Below are 20,607 nucleotides of genomic sequence, written 5' to 3'. Positions count from 1 at the left end.
TAATCTCTTCTCTACTTCCACACTCTGTCTAGATATAATATATACTTATATATAATAGTAGTAGGCTATATAATATCCCCGTAGCCTCTTTCCCTCTTTAAACACCCAAATGAAAAGCTCTCAGCGGATTCAGCAGGAAATCTAAAAACGCTACGATACTCTACAGTCATTGGCTGGATTTGTTCTTTCAACTTCTAATCAGACGACCTCGTTTAATCTGTCGGCCCACTGGAGGTGAAGTAAGAGTGTAAATCCCAAACTGATCCTCGGCTGGCAGGATATTTTGACATTACAGCGGATTTCTGAAAAGACCAACTCGGTGATATAAAGATGACTCTGCTCCTCAATCTGCACACTTTTGTATCTCTGTTTTGCAATAACGAAAGATTATATTAAAGCTTGACAGATTAATCGATTGAGACTGACAAAAACGTTGAAATAAATGGCCAAAAATGAAATTTTTTAAACGTCAAAAAAGCTTTGAAAAAAACCCATCAATAAATGAAAAGTATGAAGGGAAGTGACTTTTGTCTCTCTGTTAAAGATGAAAAGAGTAATCAATTAAGATGCTGAAAATGCACATAAAGCATCAAAAAAGTGCTTAACATTTAACAAAAAATATTGAAAATGTCTGTTTGCAATTACAAAAGATTATAATAAGACAAAAACATTGAAAAGAGCGCTAACAACTTGAACAATAAATGAAAAGAAAGAAGGGAAATGTTACAGTCTAAGGTGTTTTCACTGTACATTTGTTTGACTGTTTTTGAACTTTAAACTTTATTTAAAAAATAAATGCAACATCTTTCCAAAAGTCAACAAGGACTAATAATGTTAAATAATCAAGATTTCAATGTTGACCAAAATAACTGAGATTATAATATTTTCCAGAATCGTGTTTGACACTCTAAATTTTAAAAACTTACTATGTATACTGAGACAGGAAAAACTGTTTATTTGTGATTGTAGTACAAAGTTGTGAGATCTTCCGTCTTGTGCACTTGTCTAATCTCCGGTGTGCTGGAGAGCTCGGAGCTGTCAGAGATCTCAGCCAGACACACACGGTAATGGGCTTCCCTATCTGGCCTCAAACTGCAAAGTGTTATGCCCCCACACGCTCGACTTTTTACACACTTAACACTTATCCAGTCGTTTCCATGGTGATATGACACCAACCGGTGTATCACATGTCAGAAAAACGTAAAAAAAAGAAATAAAAAGAAATGACAAAAATGTCATAGAAAGCAAAAAACATCGGCAAAAGCATCAAAGGAAGCAGCAAACATTGAAAAAAGCGACAAAAGTAGAAAATAGCATTTCCAAAAACGTTGAGAAACCGTACAAAAACCTCTGAAAAAGCCACTAAAACTTTGTAAAAAGCCTCAGGAACGGCGAATCGACATATCATGATTTAGCGGGGTCGTATATCTGTTTTTTTTTTAAGGTTTTCAAGGTTGCTTCCTCTGCGCCTTTTTATCCCTCTCGCAAACACGGATATGGGATGGTGGGGCCTGCAGACGCCCCCTTTCATGGCCAACCTAGACTGGACCGCTGCACGACCGGAGACCTCCGTCCCCGAGTCGACACGCTCCCCGCGGCTTCGTCCAAGGGCAGACGGCGATGCTGTGTGGCTGCCACCGCGGCGTTGATGATAGGGGAAGTACCTCTGTAACCTCTACCGGGCCTGGCGCACAAAGATACAGAACCCTGGCTCAAGGGTGGCGGCCTCTCCCTGGCCGTCCTCCATGCGCCTCTGGGTCCCCAACACTCCGGGGACCCAACTCTAGTGGTAGAGATAAATCAGGAAATTTGAGTAAAAGCAAGCTTAGCTTATCCCAAGGGAATGCGCTACACGAAACTCAGACGAGGGGGGGTAATTTCTAAATCACACCAGGTCCCCAGATGATACTAATCCCGTGCAAAAAGGACTTCTGACGCTCAAAAAAGACCCCCCGCTTCAAAGGCCCATTCTGAGCCAGGAAAAACCCTGCTTGCTGCTAAACCTGAAACTGCTCCCCCGACCTCTGACCGCTGTGTGTTCTGCTCCACACACTCTGCTTTTTACACAACACACATGGGGTCGTGTTCTCCGCGTCTGGCTGAGTAAAGAGCTCCCAACACTCACTTCATGTCACAAGTGGTCACTCAAACAGAAAACCTTCAGCCTGAGAGCTGCTGCTTTTATTTGAAAAGGGAACTCTCTAAGTGACTGATGGGAACAACAGCTTTAAAACTGGTCAAGTATTAGGCAAGAAACAAGCTGCAATGTAACATTAATGGTCAATTTCCATCCAGTAAAAGTTCTGTTTTTGCCGCTGACAGACTCAGATTAATATTCTAAGTGTCTGACAACATTATGGAAAGGATCCCTACAGAGATAGACCTTTTCCAACCAATCAGGATCAGGGTTAGTAAACACAAACTGGAACATTCGTTGTGTGGCAATGAACTATCAAATTGGAGTGCTGTCCTAGTAGCTAATGTTATCCTCAAATTGTTCATTTAAACATTGTTTTGGTATTGGCCCAGAATTTCACAATTGGTGCAACCCTAATTCCTTTCAAGATGAATAACAAATATCAAGTAGAATACTTGTTCCTGTGAGTATAATCAGAAGATTAGGGTAAACCCGCACAAGCAAGTGTCAAACACAAAAGTTTAATTACTTAAAAACTTCACGGATGTATTTGGTATTGGCCCAGAATTTCATAATCAGGGCAACCCTAATTCCTTTAGGATGAATCACAAACATAAAGTAGAATACTGTGAGTACAAAATGATGAAGTTCAGTTTAAAGTTCAGCGACACAAAAGAGGTTAAAGGAGCCACTGGACAGGACGGTCATTGGGAGTTATATTACTTAAAAACTTCATGGATGTATGACTTTAAACTGTTCAGTTATTTGTTTTTCATAATGAGATTTCTCTGTATTTCTTGGCACAAAATGCGACAAACATCTGTATCGGCCAAATTGTTAAATTTAAACATCGTATTGGTATAGAATTCCAAAATCAGTGCAACCCTAACTACTTTTAAAGACGAATCACAAGTCAGGTAGAATGCTTTGTGAGTATTAAAAGTGACGAAGGTCAGTTCAAAGGTCAGGATAAACCCACACAAGCAAGTGTGAAATACAATAGAAACCAACACAAAGAAAAACAGGAAGGGGAGAAAGACAGAGAGAGGGTAAGAAGGCATCAGTTGACCTACCGTCCTCCGTGGGGACGTAGATGTTCAGGTAAAGGCAGTCCTCGCTCTGCTCCTGCACGTAGGTTACCACGGTATCCAAGTTGGCGGTGAACCAAACGGGGAGCATATCATTGAGCAAAAACCGGTCCTCTAAGAACTGAGGACAAACTGGCGCAAACTGAGTAGCGTTCCTGATTCCCGGCCAGGACATTGGCGGCTCTGGCGGCTGGAACCGCCGCTCCCCCGTTGGGGCCAGCGCGTACGGGATCCCCAAGTACTGTTCCACTGGTCCCAGGATCTCATTCGGTAATGTAACCTTTACTCCGCGCAATTTCCCGTAATTGGTAGTGACTATGGGGTGCTGCTGGGCGTAACAGATGGAGGCCAGCCCCGTCCAAAGAAGAAGGCGACACATCCATGAAGGGCCTCCGAGCACGGACATATTCCCGCTGCGTTTATCCGAAGCCTGAGCCTGGCAGGTCGTTGTTATGGTCCACCGTCGGGGTCCTCGGTGCCCTCCCCCTTAACCCCTCCACCGAGATACTTCCTGCTCGTCCTCAGGCGGCACACTGAGAGAAGAAACCCCGGCCGAACACAGCAGCTTTGTCAGTGCTCCCCATTCTGAGAGCCGGCGTGGAGATGGGGGGCAGCGGTGGCTGTATGACTCCTTCCCGTCCCGAAAAACAGAAGAGAGCCTTGCATGCTCTTTGGTTACCTGGGCTCCAGCTTGATGGGATATCCTGAAAGGAAAGGAGTTGATCAACTAAAGCACCATCAGTTAATATTTCACTGGAAAAAAGTAAAAGAACAATGAATACCAAGGGTTTTCTTGCTAATACATAAAACATCTGCCAATGGAAGTAACAATTCACATTTAAAACAGAAGATGATCCATCTTTTACAAATTAACATGCAACACATATTGCAGCTTAAAAAACATCATGAGATGTCAAAAAAGCTTATTTCCTTTGAGATAGGACTCAAAACAAGATGTGTCCAAGACTCTTTTCACTAAACAAGATATTTAACCCTTGTGTTGTTTTCTTCTTTTTTGACTTTTTTTCACAGTTTGTTTTTGCTTTTTCTAACGTTTTAAATTGTTAAATTTTTCTTCTATACATTTTCAGCGCTTATTTCTACATCCCATATTTTCTGATATAAAACAAAAATTGAAAATGGGTCAATTTGACCCAAAGTCAAAACAAGGGTTAAGATGCATCGTCCAAAAACAAATCCCTATATCTCCCTGAAATATCACTCGTTAGGTGGTTGTCTTCTATTAAAGGTGCCCTGCCATACAAAACCGTTTTCACTTGCATTTTTTGAAATATGTTAGGTCCATATGTGTGTGTTATGTGGTGAATGTGAAAATGAACTGCCACCTCCTCTGTCAGCTCTAGCCACTGAACAGAAATAAGCAGAGAAATCAGGCCAATCACAAAAGTTGGTCAGTCTGACATCATGTTGCCTGAGCTCATTACTATTCATGAGCTCGCCCAGTTGGGCTGATTAAAGGATTCTGACAGCCAGGCTCTCATTGGCTAGTTAAGCTAAACAGCTTAGCTTGTTGAACATTAAAGATGCAGTAGGTAAGTCTTATAAAACTAACTTTCTGTCATATTTGCTGAAACTGACCCTATGTTCCAGTAGAACTACATGAATTATGTAAAATAAATAAAACCCAGCTCCTCTGGCACCTCCTATAGCCTGTAGTGCCATTGGCAAAATTCCACCGCTCCCGGTTGATTTTCTCCAATCAGGGCCACGGGGGGGGGTCTATCTGCCTGTCAATCACTGCTCAGGCATGTACACGCATATAAGAGCATTCCCCCCCTCCCCGCGCACGAGCTGCAGAAAGGTTTCCCAAAACTCCGGTGGATAATGGAGAGGCTTCTCAGAGGTGGCGTGAGCTCCGGGATTTTAAAGATCTGAAGAACGATGCAGACGTAGCCACATTTCATCTCAACAGGTAACATAATTACCATGAATGATTTATATTTCACTTGGTTATTAGTAGTCAAAAGTCCACAAAGCTACGTTGGTGAGCATGATAGTAACGTTTGCTCAGTGGTCGGTCTGATGTGATGCTGAAATGGCTAACGGTAGCCTGCTAGTTAGCATCGTTTTACTGTTGGTGAGTAAAGTTAACGTTGTGTTGGTGTTTAGCTATTGAACATGTTGTCTGACATGCCGGCAGTTCTGTCAAACTTCGTTGTGTGGGAGGGGCTTAGGAGACGGTTTGGGCTGCAGCAGAAAGGGGGGAGGGACTGAGAATGTCGATGTTCAAATTTGTTGGCGAAGTCCTGGATCTTCACAATCTTACCTACTGCAGCTTTAATGAGAACTGGCAGAAATTGAGTCTTCCTGCAGGCTTTCTATACCACGCTAGAATGGCTTGAAACAAGGTAACCAAGGTTACAGAGTCCATGGTAGACCTTCAGACATTACCACAAAGTCATGAAATACGTGTGGCGGGGCACCTTTAAGTGTTAGATGAATATACTTGGTAAGAGTTAGCTTTTTTGCAGTGTAGGAAAGGAGGAAGAATTATGACCAAAAAAGTCATGAAAAGAAAACATATCCAGGCACTCAAGGTTGCTTATAAAAAGTGATAAAAGGCCTTTAATTCATAAGGCATTCATAACAAACCAAGGCGTATCACACGTGTCAAACTCAAGGCCCGTGGGCCAAATGCGGCCCCTCGCTGATTTTTATCCAGCCCAAATTTCAATTTATAATAAATTTATAATTGGTGCAGAGGTGACATGATTTGTTTTGCCTTCAGGGGCTACACTATAAATATGACACAAAACACATAAAATTTTGTCAAGTGACAAAACTTCAGAAAAAAAAAAACAACAAAATGTATTGATATGCAGGCCGGATCAAAATCTGCGAGGGGTCAGATTTGACGCCAAAAACATTGAAACAAGCGGCAAAAGTCATCAGTAAAAAGTGGCGTAAACTTCAGAAAGCGTGACAAACGCTAGAAAATGCAACAAAAAAATTGGGGAAAAAATTCGGAAAAAGCAGCAAAGGTAAACAGCGTCAGAAAAATTGGTAAAAACATTGAAAACAACAACCAAAAGCATCGGCAAAAAAAGACAATAAATTCAGAAAATGCGACAAGATGTGGAAAAAAGTGAAACTAGGCCAAAATGTATTATGAACCTAAATTGATATGCGGGCCGGATCAGAATCTGCGAGGGGCCGGGTTAGGCCCGCAGGCCTTGAGTTAGACACATGTGACTTATCGAGTTAGATGCTGAAGTGAATTATATCTTAATTTCCAACGTTAACTTGTGATGTGACAATTGATTCATTTTTGTGGGTTTTGTGCAGAAAAGTAATTTAAAAGTAAGCGGCGACCTGCTGAGGGGTCTTGAGATTGGTTTAAATGATTTGAGGACAGTTAATTCTCATCCCGCTGATTTAAAGATTGTCTCTGTGGGTTCAGAGGTGTCACGGTCTCACGGTCAAAACCTTCATTCCCTGTCCTGATTGAGATCTCACCCCATTTCACCGCCCGCAGGGCTGCAAATATATATTCTTTACATACCTTAAGTGGAAAATCTCACATCTGATTGCTCCAGTCCAAAAAATATTGATTAATTAGAGTCTCACTCACTAAAGTCAGACATTTGGTCTGGAATCCGTGCCGGTCAGCATGAGATTTAATAATTGATTTGCAATTATTAAATCTCATGCTGACCGGCACGGATTCCTTTCTGATAATGAAATAGAAATTAAAAAAGGCTGCATGAATAAATGAGAGGAATCCTGCTGATAGAGTCAGAGTGCATGCCAATCTGTTTTTAGGGTTAGAGTTTCACTACTCTTTGCTTTTTTTCTAAGTTTTGGGCATTTTTTCTTCTTTGTGTGGGGAAAACAGAAAGGATTCAAGCTATTCCTGACTAGGGCTGCAATGATCTCTCAAATACACACACACAACTATAAACTGGGTGCTAAAAATCCACCTTCATGTCTTCAACCTGAGCAGATAATCAGCCAGAATAAGTGACAACACCTGGGTGGCTGTTGAGAGGCTTTAAGACTACAGAGACTTATATCGACAACAAAACTACGTACAAATGAACACAGAGAGACACAAAACAACCCCAGAGAAAAGTGAAATGAGAAACAACTCCAAGACGACACATACATTAACACACAGAGACACAAAATGAGTACAAAGAAAAGTAAAACTAAACATACACTCAAAATGGAAAAAATAGATGTAAAACAACAAAAGATAGAACACAAAGAGACACAAAACGACAACAATTTAGACACAAAAGTAGGGGTGGGCGATATGGACAAAAAATAATATCTCGATATTTTTGCAGATTTTGACGATAAAATTGTGTTTTTAAAAGTCTGAGTTACTTAATCACCGATTATAATAATGGGCACAATGTTGAATGAAAACAATTCTTATTTATTTTCTTTGAAAGTATTGAAGTAAAAACAATTTAAAGACAAAATACAAATACTATACTAATACTAATTGAACTAGTATAGGAACATTGAACTCTGAGTAAACATTCAGTTCTACACCTCTGCTGTAATCTAAATTGTGCAGCATACAAACAAGATTAAATCCTAATAATAAAGGGCTCTGTTCTGTAACATATTGCACACAACCATGTCCTTATTGGAAGCAGTCCTGGAGATGAGACAGGGCAGTGTCAGGCCAGGTTCTGATAGTCCTTCTACTTGGCTGTATAGTCCTTCTGACCAGGATTTATGCTGGAATCAGAAATAGTTGGATGTGACCTGATTGGCCCAGGTGAGGTAGAGGCGCAGTTCTGTATGCTATGTTAGAGTATACATGGTCTAGTGTGTTCTTCCCTCTAGTAGCACGAGCTGCATGCTGGAAAAAGCTGGGGAGTACAGACTTTAAAGACGCCTTGTAAAAGTCCCCTGCTATAATATGTATCCCCTCCAGGTGATCGCGCTGGAGTTTGTTCATTATGGTAAGCAGTGAGCCAAACTTGTGCTAACGTTAGCATCGGGGGCTACGTAGATGGCAGTGTGCTGTTTTCGTGGTAAATAAAATGGCCTGTATATTACCGACGGGGCTCCAGGTGAGCCGTGCTGGGCAACGATCCTGCGGTTGGTACTCCATTCATTCTGCACAAAATGCAGTCCTCCGCCTCTGGTCTTGCCGGAGTTATGTTCTCATCCTGCCGGTAGCTAGCTCGGCGTGCTAGATGCGGACAACAATCCACGCAGCGCCCGGTCTGGCTATGTCCTCCGAGATGTTATGAGCCGCCTGGAAGGCTCTCGTAACGGCTGTGTTGTATCGTAGTCCTATATAGATTATTTCAGTGTGGCTGTACTTGTATAAATATACACCGACAGGAGAGCTAGCAGCCGCTGCACAATAGCGCGCCGCCATCTTTGTTGACATGAGTGAATGTGTAGCGTTCCAATGCTGTTTTGAAGTGTTTTTTTCTAAGTAATTTAAATACTTGATAATGTCAATTTGCACATTGTTAACACAACAATGACGATATTATTGTAAACGATATATAACGCCCACCCCTACACAAAACCACCACCAATGACCCAAAATGAATACAAAGAGACACAACGAACCACAAAAAGAAGTAAAACGACTAAACATTGATGCAAAACTACTCCAAAGAGACACAAAAATAACACATAAATAATACAAAAGTAGACCAAAGATGTACACAAAGAGACACAAAACCACCACAAACAACTGTATGTGTGAAACGACTAAACATATGAAGACGCAAAACACGTCAAACTGACATGAAGTGACAAAGAACAACTTTACCACGCATCATGAGTACAAAGTGAAACAGAACAACCACAAAGATGAAAAAAATGACCAAATAAAGATGCAAAACGACAAAAAACAAACGTAAAACGAACACAAAGAGACCCAAAATGACCCAAAATAAGTAGGCCTAAAAAGAGACACAAAGTAAAATAACAATATTAAGAGTAATGCCAGCCTCAACTTTTAACTGTAGAGTTGAAATGCCCCCCGGGTTAGTTGGAATTTATTTCCTTGTAAATTGGGTGAACCAACCGTTAATTGCTTGCTGTTGCACCCTCAGGCTCGACACAGAGCTGTAAGCCGCGTTTCCATGGAAACAATCAATGACACATGCTGACAAGTGGCAAAAAACAGAGGTGAAAACATCTCATCATTCATTCCTGGAGCCGGCAGTGAGAAGGGGAAGAGAACACTGCAGTAAACAAACCCCTCAGATTTATTTCGCGGGGGGGGGAATAGTTTCTAAAATGTCTGGTTGTTACCCAGGAAAATGTCCTCGTATAGCGCTCTCTCCAAACTATTCCACCGGAGTGAAAGAGGCCGAGCTGCACTCATTTTACTTTGAAGAGAGAATACCCAGAATACACTGCAAACTGACATAGTTTAGAAGGAAATGAATAGACCTTTTTTTGAGGGGAAAGACAATTTTGTTGACTTAAATTACCAACTATTTTCAACTGAAAAATGAGTCGGTCATTTCACCACTTTGGTCCGGACTGAAATACGGATTGCCATGAAGTTTTGTACAGACATTCACGGTTCCCCTACCGACTTGATTTGGTCATAAATTAATTTAAAAAAACCTCTGTGATACCTTAACTTTTCATCTAGCACCGCCATCGGGTGAACATTTGAATCCATCCAATACTTTGATTTATTAAAGTGATGTCCAAATGAAGTGTTGACTTTATTTTCCGAGCCCACTAGATGACGCTCTTGGTGTGTGCTCTCAGAGTGCTTTCAACCTTTTGTTGAACAGAGAGCGCCATCTACTGGGTTAAAAAAATTAAGAAAAAGCTTAATTTCATCAAGATACCGTTTTTTAAACACGCTAAGTAAGTGAAGGTTTAATTCAGCAATCGTCGATTTCATAAGTAGGACTGACTATTGAATGTCTAACCTTCAGGAAGTAAAGTAACTAGAGCTGTTCCGATCCTGATTCCAGGATCGGAAAAGCCTCCGATACTGCCTAAAATGCTGGTATCATTATCGGCGAGGACTGGAGTTCATGCACCGATCTGATACGTAATTTAGCCCAGAAGAAAATCTACTTTAAAGTAGTTTATGTTCTTTTTTCCGTTATGACTCGCTGTCAAACTGGATGATAAAAGAAAGTTCTTTGGCGTTCATTGTTTGTGTTTGTTCATGTTTCACAAAGAGTTCAAGTGTTTTGTAATGCACTGGTATCGGATCGGTACTCAGTATTCAACCTAAACCACAATCCTTTTCTGTTTGTTTGACCTACGCCTCCATCCATAGAAACATATTTGGATGTCAAAACAAACCTAATCCAAGAGAAAACTAGTTTTGGTTGTATGGTAACATAATGTTTATGAGACAGGGCTTTGTCGAGGTGTTTTACAACATTATATACCGTTGAATAAAGGCTTAAAGACTAATGTCGGCCAAGATCGATGGCGGTCCCACGGGTCTGCTAGTTTAAAATCAATACAGTGTTTTCAAGAATCGATATAGTATCACAAAACATAATATTAAACCCCTAATGGGTATTAGAGGATGTACAGTCCCCTTCAGCCAGACAAAAGGTCATTTTATAATTAGAAACCAAATTAGTTGGAGTTGATTCAGCACACATTTATGTTGTTAAAAGGGAACATGTAAGCACAGACCTGTATGGTAACAAAGTTTTTTTTCCTTTAAGGCTCTTCATTATTTCAGTCTATAATGTCCTTTAGTTGTGTATACAGCTTCAACAGACACACTTTGCAATTAATGTAATTACCACTAACTAACTGCATGGTGGAGTTGGAGCCTTTGGATCCCCTGAGGGTCTGGGGCAGTTGGTAATCCAACCCTCCCTGCCAGGAATATAGAGAGGGGGAATAAACAGCTGAGGCTCCTTATCATAGTAGTTTCCATATACCGTACGCGCCTTGCACGCTAGATGTTCTCGCCACCAGTTTCTCTTCACTGACCAATGACGAGCAAAGAAAACAGGCTCCACCCTCCTTCAACCACCATTTGGACGAACGCTGATTGAACGAACGCGTCACATGGGGCTGGCTGCTCCCGAATTTCAAAACTGACTGTAATGGGGGGTCGTTTGGAATACGATCTCTTATTTTATGAAAATAGTTAATAATCTGTCTTCATTTCAGATTGACAACGGTCAGTTTAAAAGATTTCCGTCAGCTTTTGAGAGGTGACGAGCCGAGCCAGCCGCTCCTCATTTGCATAAAGTGAGCTGGATTCAACTTTCTGCAAATAAGGAGTGGGGGCCTTGACGCCCCACTTCTCCAAAGTCCCAGCGACGGTCCCAGAATGCATTGCACGGCTGCTCCCATAGAAATGAATGGGAAGCGTGGAAATGACGCTGACAATTGACACACACTTTGAGGGGAAGAATCGTGCTGTCCCATCAGGAGAAAATGTGCCAGACAAATTGCATCCTGCATACTCTGAAAGCCACGCCCACCGGCGAACAATCAGAGGCCCGGAACAAATGGCAATAACAAAACATTTAATCAAGTTACTTATAACTTTTTACGCAACATTCAAGTTGAGTTCTCTGTTTTCTTGGTCAACTTTTGGACCTGTTACGTGGAATTCCCAACCCTTTTTTTCGGTAGCCTACTTTGCCGCTGTAATAACAAAAACATTTTTCAGTTGTAAAGCCATTCATACTATTAAATGTTGTTAGTTATTTAGAACATTTCTTCACAACACAAACTAAAACCCCTCAACATGCAACTAATGGCTAAAACGCTAACATAGTACCTGTAGATAGCTACAAACATCGAGTAAGCATGTCAAAGGATTATTTTAGCTCCCTTTGTCTACCAGAGAAGGAAAGTTAGCTGTTAGCTAAAGTTAGCTATGTGTTAGCAGGCTAAGACATTTGCAAACACAGTACCAAAGCCTTCTGATTTATCCACATCCCACTACAACACAAGTTTTATTCTATCAACTGCTTTAGTTAGCCTCAAACTGACATTTGGATGTTTTTACTTGGTAAAAAAAATGCATTAGCTTAACTTAGACATATAGTTAGCCTAAAACTGACACTTGCTTTGACAATGCTTGCTGCACATGTAATGTTGGACATAACGTTAGCTCAAGTTCTGGGTTCTTGACCCTGTTGGTAGTGTACATCAGCACACATAGACATGTTTCTGTAATGAGGAGGAAACCTTTACACAATACAAAGTCAATGGAGAGCAGAAAGATGCCCCCCCTTAAATGCTTTCTGTCACTATAGCATACGTATCCTTTAATAGTAGTATTTACCCCAGGTTTCCTAAATTCCAGGAAGCCCTGGTATTCATCTGGCGTTAAACTACGGGAGACGCACATTACCAATGTCTCTACTCAGTGTTATTATGACCATGGGTTACTGATCACAGGAACCCAACAGTAGAACATTATACATCTTCATAATTTCCCCTACAGCATCTCCACTGATTACATTACACACATTTGCATTTTAATAAGGAAAACTGATTTTCTTGGGCTTTTAACTCCTAAATGCTTGGAGCTCATGTTAAAGGAGACCTATTATATACCCTTTCCCTTTTCAGATTTATACTTCTATTTTAAGTTTCTACTAGAACATGAAAATCGTTTAGTCAACACTGACAATTTGGAATGCTACAAACTCCAACACAAAAGTTAGATTAAATGCTTCAAGCAATTATTTAATAAAACTGAAACTTTAAACATAATACGGTGTTAAAAAAATGAATAAATAAAAACAAAAATCTGTTTGTTTGCAGGTGTAGCAGACTTTTTACAGAGCCGTAGTGGAACCAAAGTAGCACACTTTTTAATTAACTTTATTGGTTTTCCTTGGATTAGTATGGCACCTAAATCATGGTTGCAGCCGCCGTGGTTGTGGTTGTGCTCGGTGCCCTGCCATGCCCTGCTACCCCCTACAGTGCCCTGCTACGTCCTGCTACACCCTGTAACGCCCTGCAGTGCCTAGCTACGTCCTGCTACACCCTGCAGTGCCCTGCTACATCCTGCTACACCCTGTAACGCCCTGCAGTGCCTAGCTACGTCCTGCTACACCCTGCTACGGTACGCCCTACTACATCAACAACTAATATTGGATTTACCATAGTTCCATTATCTTTAAATTACTTATTATATTTAAAAACCAAAAAACAAAAAAAAAAAAAAGTTCTTTCCCCTAAAAGGGAGTTTTTCCTTGCCACTGTCGCACTAAATGCTTGTTCTTGGGGGAATTACTGGAATTGTTGGGTGTTTGTATATTATAGAGTGTGGTCTAGACTTACTATCTGTAAAATGTCTTGAGATAACTCTTGTTATGAGTTGATACTATCAATAAAATAAAATTGGTTATCGGTCAAATAAAACACCAATACAGATGATCTGCAAATATGTCTGTCTGAATACACCTGTATCCCGCCTCTGTCTGAGACGCTCTGTTGGGGGCGCCTGTTTCTTTAAAAAGAAAGTCTGCTCTGAATGGTCGGCATTTACATACAGGATCTATGGAGTCTCTGTACAGTCCGCTTCAGCCGGAGACTGGTTGTAATGGATTAGCAGCACTTTCGAGCATCGAAAATCATGAATAAAGGCTTCTAAACCAAAAGCTTTCCAACAAGACATGTTCCAGCAGGAATGTGACTCGAAATTTGGGTGAAATTAATAACATTTGCAGCCAAGATTACAGGTTTCTCTGATGTTAGCATGTAGCTACATGTAGCATGAATATGAGTTTATGCAACTGTGGTATAGCAGCACTTTCTACCGTCAAAAAGCATGAATAAAGGCTTCTTAACCAAATACTACACAACCGGACATGTTCCAGCAGGAATGGGACTCGAAATAAAGAGGAAATTTACAAAAATGGCAGCGAAGATTACAGCTTTTTTCGCCGTTTTTGCCACTTCTGTCATTTAAGATACCCTAGCAACAGGAGATGGACGGCCTTGATAACGTCATTTTGTTTGTAGTGTAAGTGCAGCCGCAGGCTGTTCATCATTGGCTGTTTGCCTACAGGGGCTGTTACATAACCATGAACTTCTATCTGAGAAACATCAGCGGCTGTTTGCAGCCAACTCACACGGCGGCACTGTCACAGATGCAAAACCCACCACAAAGAGAAGCTAAATGACTGAAAACAGACACAAAACCGTAAAAAAATGTGTAATAATGTGGTGTTTTTTGGATAAGCGGTTGCAGAGTGAGCATTGTGTTTCTCCGGAGCACACAGGAGATTGTGAACATTGTTCTCACTCTTAACGATTACAGGAGATAAAGTCTCATGAATACCAACAAAGGTGCTCCGTGTCGTTTGCATTTCAATCATTACAGAGTGATCCTTTTCTCCCAACTGTGAAATGTCACAGCAGATGATAATTACCACGTATACAGACGGTATATATTATACATACTGTATATGTTGGGGCTGTGCTTCTGAACGTGGATGGATTACCAAACACAGGCTTACTGGCCCCATAGGACCATGACTCACACAATGTTACTGATAAAAAATAAAAACCATGACAAATGACCCAAAATGACTACAGAGATGCAAAAAGATGCTAAATGACAAAAAATACACAACTACCAAGACACGCAACATTACTAAAAATGGTCATTTTCTTAAAAAAAAAAAAACTTTGTTAATGAAACAAACAGAGCTCCGTTACGTCTGATTTGAACCCAAACCACCATCTTTTTCTAAACTTAACTAAGTCGTTTTGGTGCCTAAACCTAACCAAACTGCGAACATTAACGATGTGTTTAAAACCTTGAGCGTTACGTACATTAGACACCAAAACTACAGAGTTAAGTTGATAAAAATATGGAGGTTTGGGTTCAAATCAGACGTGACTTCACTTCCTGAAGGTTACCACGTGACGCAGAATGCGACGTAGCTCCATTTTTTCCCTAAAGTAAAAAAAAAGCAAAACTATTTACTTTTCTCTTGAAAAGGGACATGAACCCCGGTCTCCTGGGTGAAAGTCCTGTGTTTGTTTGACCCATCCACCCCCCACCTGCCCAAACTTCCTCACCTTTCTTTTTGCTTTGCTCCCGTCAGAACTACTACGGCCACTAGAGGGCGCCGCCACTATAAACCTAAATATAGGTCAGAATGATGCTGGAAAAAAACACTTATGGGGGGCGTTTTTCAGGGAAGGACAGAGTCAGAAAAATATTCACCTGAGGCTGCTAAACTCTCTTCACTCCTCCAAATATGGTTAAACATATAGTTAACAGATCTATACACAACAGAGGAATCTTAGAGTAACTAGAGAATGCATTTTCGGAAGAAATGGCAGTGTGAATGTTGTATGTTGAAAAGCTGATGCTAAACTGGATTGCTGGCTTGAATGTGTAAGTAAAGTGAAATCGTAGGAATAGTTGAAAAAAAGTGGGAATGGGTTTCATTAGTATGAATGTCATTAAAAAGTTGAATAATACCAATAATGTCTGAAAGATGTGGAATATTTAAATAGTTTTTAGAAAATCTGCCCCTTCACTGGAATGCTGGCTTGAATGTGTACGATGTAGGTGAAGTAGTAGGAATAGTTGAAAAAATGGGAATTGGTTATATTATTAGAAATGTTGAAAAGTTGATTAATAGGCTACCACGTTCTACACACAACAGAGGAATGTTGGAGTGATGAAAGTGTGTGGGATTTGCATACAACAAGGACGTCTCACTGTGCAGTAATCCCTCCTTCAGAGCTCCAGCGGCTCTGCTTACACAAAACAGGCTACATGTTACACAGCTGCTGCTGTTTCTACCCGTGTTTGGACAAATCAGGAAACAACTGCCTGCTTAACATCAACCTGTCCCATGAATGTGTTGATGTAATACATGATGGGAGGCCTGCAGCTGACATTGGACTAACCCTAACCATAAGGCTGATTATTTAAGGGGCGCTTTCATACCTGCCTTATTTAGTTCGGTTCAATTGCACTAGAGTTGGTTTTCCCCCTTGGTGCGGTTCATTTGGGCAGGTGGGAATGCAGCAATCGCACTTGGATGCACGCCGAACGCGGACCAAAACAAGCGTACCAATTCGGAAAAGCTACGCTTTCACTTAAACTCTGGAGCGGTTCGTTTGTGGTGAGAACGTGATTCGATCTTGTACCACACCAACTATATTTACTCCTCTAGTCTGAGCTAATGTCTCCTGTAGTCAAGTGTGCTTTGCAATCTGCGATGCGGCAGAGCAGCGACCTGTAGCAGCTTCAAGGTTTCTCTCACAGAAAGAGACTACAGGCAAACTCGCCATCCGCTACTCGCATCTCTGTGGTCAAACCAGCCGCCGCTGAAGTTGGAGACAGACATCGGCAGAGCAGAGCGAAGTCTCGTTGACCAGAGTAGATATAGTGACGTCGCTCGCCAAACAATGTCTGATTATTTAAATGAAATGAGCTGGTTTGACCATGGAGATGCAACAGATATGCACTAGTCCAGAACATAGGATCTTCTTCCTGTATTTACTTTCTTGCTCCCGCCCCAGACACATCTGACCAATTGGTACACTTGGACTTTTCCAGGTGTGATACGATACCAAACCAAGGGGAAACAGCTCCAAGTTTACTAACTCATCAACTGATTCGGAGCGAAGCAATCAAACTACAGGTGTGAAAACGCCCTAACGTGATTACTAATTGACTTAATCATCATATGTTTACATGCACTTAATAATCCGTTTTTGCTTTTATTCTGAAAAACAATACTCCAATTAAGCTGTTTCCATGGCTAATGAAAGGGATTATTCAGCTAATATTCCCTGCAAAACAGGATTCTAAGTGTTCCAGCGGTGGCTGACTCTTTCATTCCTTCAACCAGCTTCTTGAAAAAGTCGGCTCATATGCAAAAACCTGGGGGGTTAAAAGAATTGGTAAGAAAAAAGGTGACTAAAAGAAAAATCATTAACGATTATTTGCATTATCGATTATTCTACAGTCTATTTTCTCAATGAATCGTTTGGTGAATTCAATTTCAGAATTTTTTTTAAAAAATGTCCATCCCAGTTTCTCAAAATCCAACTCTTTAAATGTCTTATTTTGTCCAAAACCCAAAGATATTCATTTTAATAATATATAAAACAGAAAAGAGCAAGAGACCTCTATATTTGATAGGCTGAAAACATTCTGCCATTTTTATATGAAAACTGCAACATTTGGGCCAGATTTAGCAGGGAAGACTGGGGGTCAGTGGAATTCAAAATGCAAAAGGATATTGAAGGTAAAAGCACAAGTGCACATTTTAAAGGCCAAAGATTATTGTCTGACAAAAAAAGAAATAAAACCAATTTCCTGCATTTGTGTCCTGACATGTTCCAGAAATCCTCCATCTTATTTGGAACATGCAGGAGGAGATTACGGAGTTGCGTGTGAATGTTGTAGGCCTAACTTTCATTTAAAATGACTTTGCTCCTGGATTAACAGTGCAGTTTGTTGAAAAAAGAACAAAAGGAAAAGGATTAGACATAGGAAGACTGTTTTGATTGGACACAGAGCTCAAATGTTTTTAACATCAACAAGCAGATTCCTAGACGTCAGACACATCTAGCTCTCTCAATCACTGTCAGACAACGATTTACCATAATCTTCAGATGTAGTCGTTGGCTGTTAATCCTACACCTGCAATGTCCCCTCCCTCTCTGTGAAAGACTGAGTGAGTCAAAGCTGAGCTGCACTGGAGGAAGATATCACGCTTTTTAGGAATTTGTCATTAGAGATGGATTTATTATCAGTTAGAGCAGGCACACATATTTAGAGCTGCAAAGATGAATCGATTATGAAACTACACCACAATCTATTTTCTAATCCAAACTAGTCGTTTTGTTGTCTAAACTTAATTGTCATCGCCGCATGACGCTCACTTTTTGTCAGCTAACCTCAACTGTAATGACCTCTGAAAGGACCGCCACCTCGCGGTGCTCTGTACCCGGCTCACAGTCACCTTTTGTCGGCTAAATATAAAACTGTAAAGACCAATAAACTTAACGGTCATGTGACCTCTGTGATCGCTGTAATTTTCGTAGGATGTCATACAAACTGGTGTGCATAACTTTTCGTGCAATATCATACAACCCCAAAAAAAAAACTGCTCCTCAGATCTCTGCAGGGTAAATCCAGACAGCTAGCTAGACTATCTGTCCAATCAGAGTTTTCTGTTACGCGACTAAAACGTCTTTTGAACGTCCACATGTTCCACCAAAACAAGTTCCTTCCTGAGACCAGTTAGCAGAGGCACCGTGGCTCCGTCCGGAGCTTTTAGCTAAATGTCTGTGCTAGCTTGCTAACTACCCTAGTTTTCACATACTATTACATGTAGCGTTCAGGTGTTACAGCTGACTTCCTGTTGAGCTACTCTACGATCTTTCCACGTAACATTACCCAACGGCAGAAGTAGGCCTACCCATGCGTGGTAATCACTGCTCTAGTGGACAGAATGTATAACAACCAGTATTGTAGTAGCCTATATATTAATAATAGGCTTAATTTGAGCATTAAATATTTAAATATAATTAGAATATTAAAGCCAAAAACAAATGAAATTTGAATGGTATTGAAGAGGAAGGTTGACAGCTCTACTAAGGACATCATTTCATCTTGGAGACATAGATAAAACCCACACACACACACACACACACACACACACACACACACACACACACACACACACACACACAAGGTCATACCATGTTAAACCAGCAGCCTGCCTGTGTGAATGCCACCCAGTGTGAACACAAGCTGAAAATCATAGCATCTAGCAGTGTAGATGTAAAAAAAAAATAAAAAATCATGAAAATCATGCAAAGCACAAACCCCACTCAACCCTGCCCCCCATCCCCCTCCCTTCACAACCCCTTTACCCGCCTCAAAACCCACATCGAGATATCTACACCACCATCTTGTGGCTGCTTGGAGAGAGAGAGAGAGAGAGAGGAGAGAGAGAGCGAGCGAGAGAGAGAGAGAGAGCGAGCGAGCGAGAGGAGAGAGAGAGCGAGAGAGAGAGAGAGAGAGAGAGCTGGAAGAGAAGATGCTGCACCTCAGACACAAAAGAGTTGGGGCTGAAAAACGCAGGTGTGAAATGGTTTTAAAACGCTTTCTGCATGTTGAGAGAAAAGCGCTGTGTGCGACATCACACACACACACACACACACACACACACACACACGCCGCTCTCCTTTTAAAGTTAACCGAGCTGTTGCTTTTTTTGGCAACGAGTTTTATAGTTAAATCGCCAAACACTGATTTATAAATGAGCATTTGTTCCCAACTGGAGTCGAGGTAAAGTGCGCAAGAAGCTGCGTAGCTGTGCGGATTAAAACCTCTGTATCACGCCTGTTTTATGATGATTTTATAACAAGTTCGGATTGTCAAAACGACAAATGTCTCTGGATGAATGCCCTGTTTATTGTGCTCCTTTTCTGGGTGAGTGAAAAGCGTCTGCAGAAGCTGTCAGCGAGGGTCTGAGAGAGGATAGATTTGTACATTTTTATAGCCATGTTTCCCTGCTGGAAGAAAATCTGCGCATCACATGCAGCCTGCAGCACACTTACCTCAGCCTGTATCTCCAGCCGTCCCACTCTTTATGTAAGTCCCAAAAAAACACAGCAGGAAAAACAAAACACAAATAGCCTTAAGTGCACGTCCAGCCAGCCAAGGCAGACAGCCTCATGTGCTGTAAATCTGCAAATCCAAAGTACAGAAGTCCCGATGCACTGAAAGGCAGCCCTGCTACAGCCAACGTCCTGTGCGCGCGCGTGTGCGTGCGTGTGTGTGATGGGGGAGAAAAAAAAACTGCGGCTCTCTCTATCAGGACATAAGATGTTTCAATGAGTCATTGCAGAGGCTCTGGGAACCGTGCTGAATCTAATTGCTCTCATAGAGAGAGTGTATTGCGAGGGCAAGATTAGTGTTAGAGAAACCAGGTCTCTCGCTCTCTTTCTCTCTCTCTCCATCCCCCCCCCCTCTCTATCTCTATCCCTCTCTCTCTCCCTCCATTGGACTACACAGTCTGAAATTTACTAAACCTGCAGCCAATAGATTGCCGCATTCTCTCAATCACCCTTTAACCAGCCTTTGTGTTGTGGCAGCTCTGGCACATGACACACAGCAGGGGCGGAGCCAGACCTTGTAAACATTGGGGGGCTCAGCAAATTGGAGTTAAAAAAATAAAAAAAAAAAGAAATGGGCTGGAAAAAAAAAAAAAAAAAAAAAAAAAAAAAAAAAAAAAAAAATGTGTCAAATCTGGGTGTATATTCATGATGAATAAACATGGAATGTTGTGACTGTAAACATACTGGCTGATTGAGCCTCTATTGTTCTCGTTTTCAGCATCATATTGGTACTCTTGGTCTACTAGAATAGGTTTACATGTTGTTGAATTCTCTGATTGGTCAGCTAGCCCACTCTGTTGTGAT

At 41.2% G+C, this 20,607-nt stretch overlaps 1 protein-coding gene across 2 annotated transcripts in view; it reads right to left on the bottom strand.

Annotated features, from left to right (window-relative positions):
- The window catches only part of nlgn4xa (neuroligin 4 X-linked a), an 89,638-nt gene extending 69,506 nt beyond the window's left edge, over positions 1-20,132 (bottom strand). The window contains exons 1-2 of one of the 2 annotated variants that reach the window (XM_039793626.1): positions 19,744-20,132; positions 3,211-3,929 (exon numbers count right to left, since the gene is read on the bottom strand). In XM_039793626.1, the coding sequence (XP_039649560.1) occupies positions 3,211-3,631 (421 nt within the window). In that variant the 5' untranslated portion in view covers positions 3,632-3,929; positions 19,744-20,132. The remainder of the gene's footprint in view (positions 1-3,210; positions 3,930-19,743) is intronic. The other variant, XM_039793627.1, reaches the window with a different exon arrangement.
- Between the last annotated feature and the right edge of the window lie 475 nt (positions 20,133-20,607).

This window comes from Perca fluviatilis, chromosome 24 (assembly GCF_010015445.1).
Source record: "Perca fluviatilis chromosome 24, GENO_Pfluv_1.0, whole genome shotgun sequence".
NCBI classification, from domain to species: Eukaryota; Metazoa; Chordata; class Actinopteri; order Perciformes; family Percidae; genus Perca; species Perca fluviatilis.
Note: the sequence above shows the minus strand (reverse complement) of the source record. Positions and strands in the feature narration are given on the sequence as shown.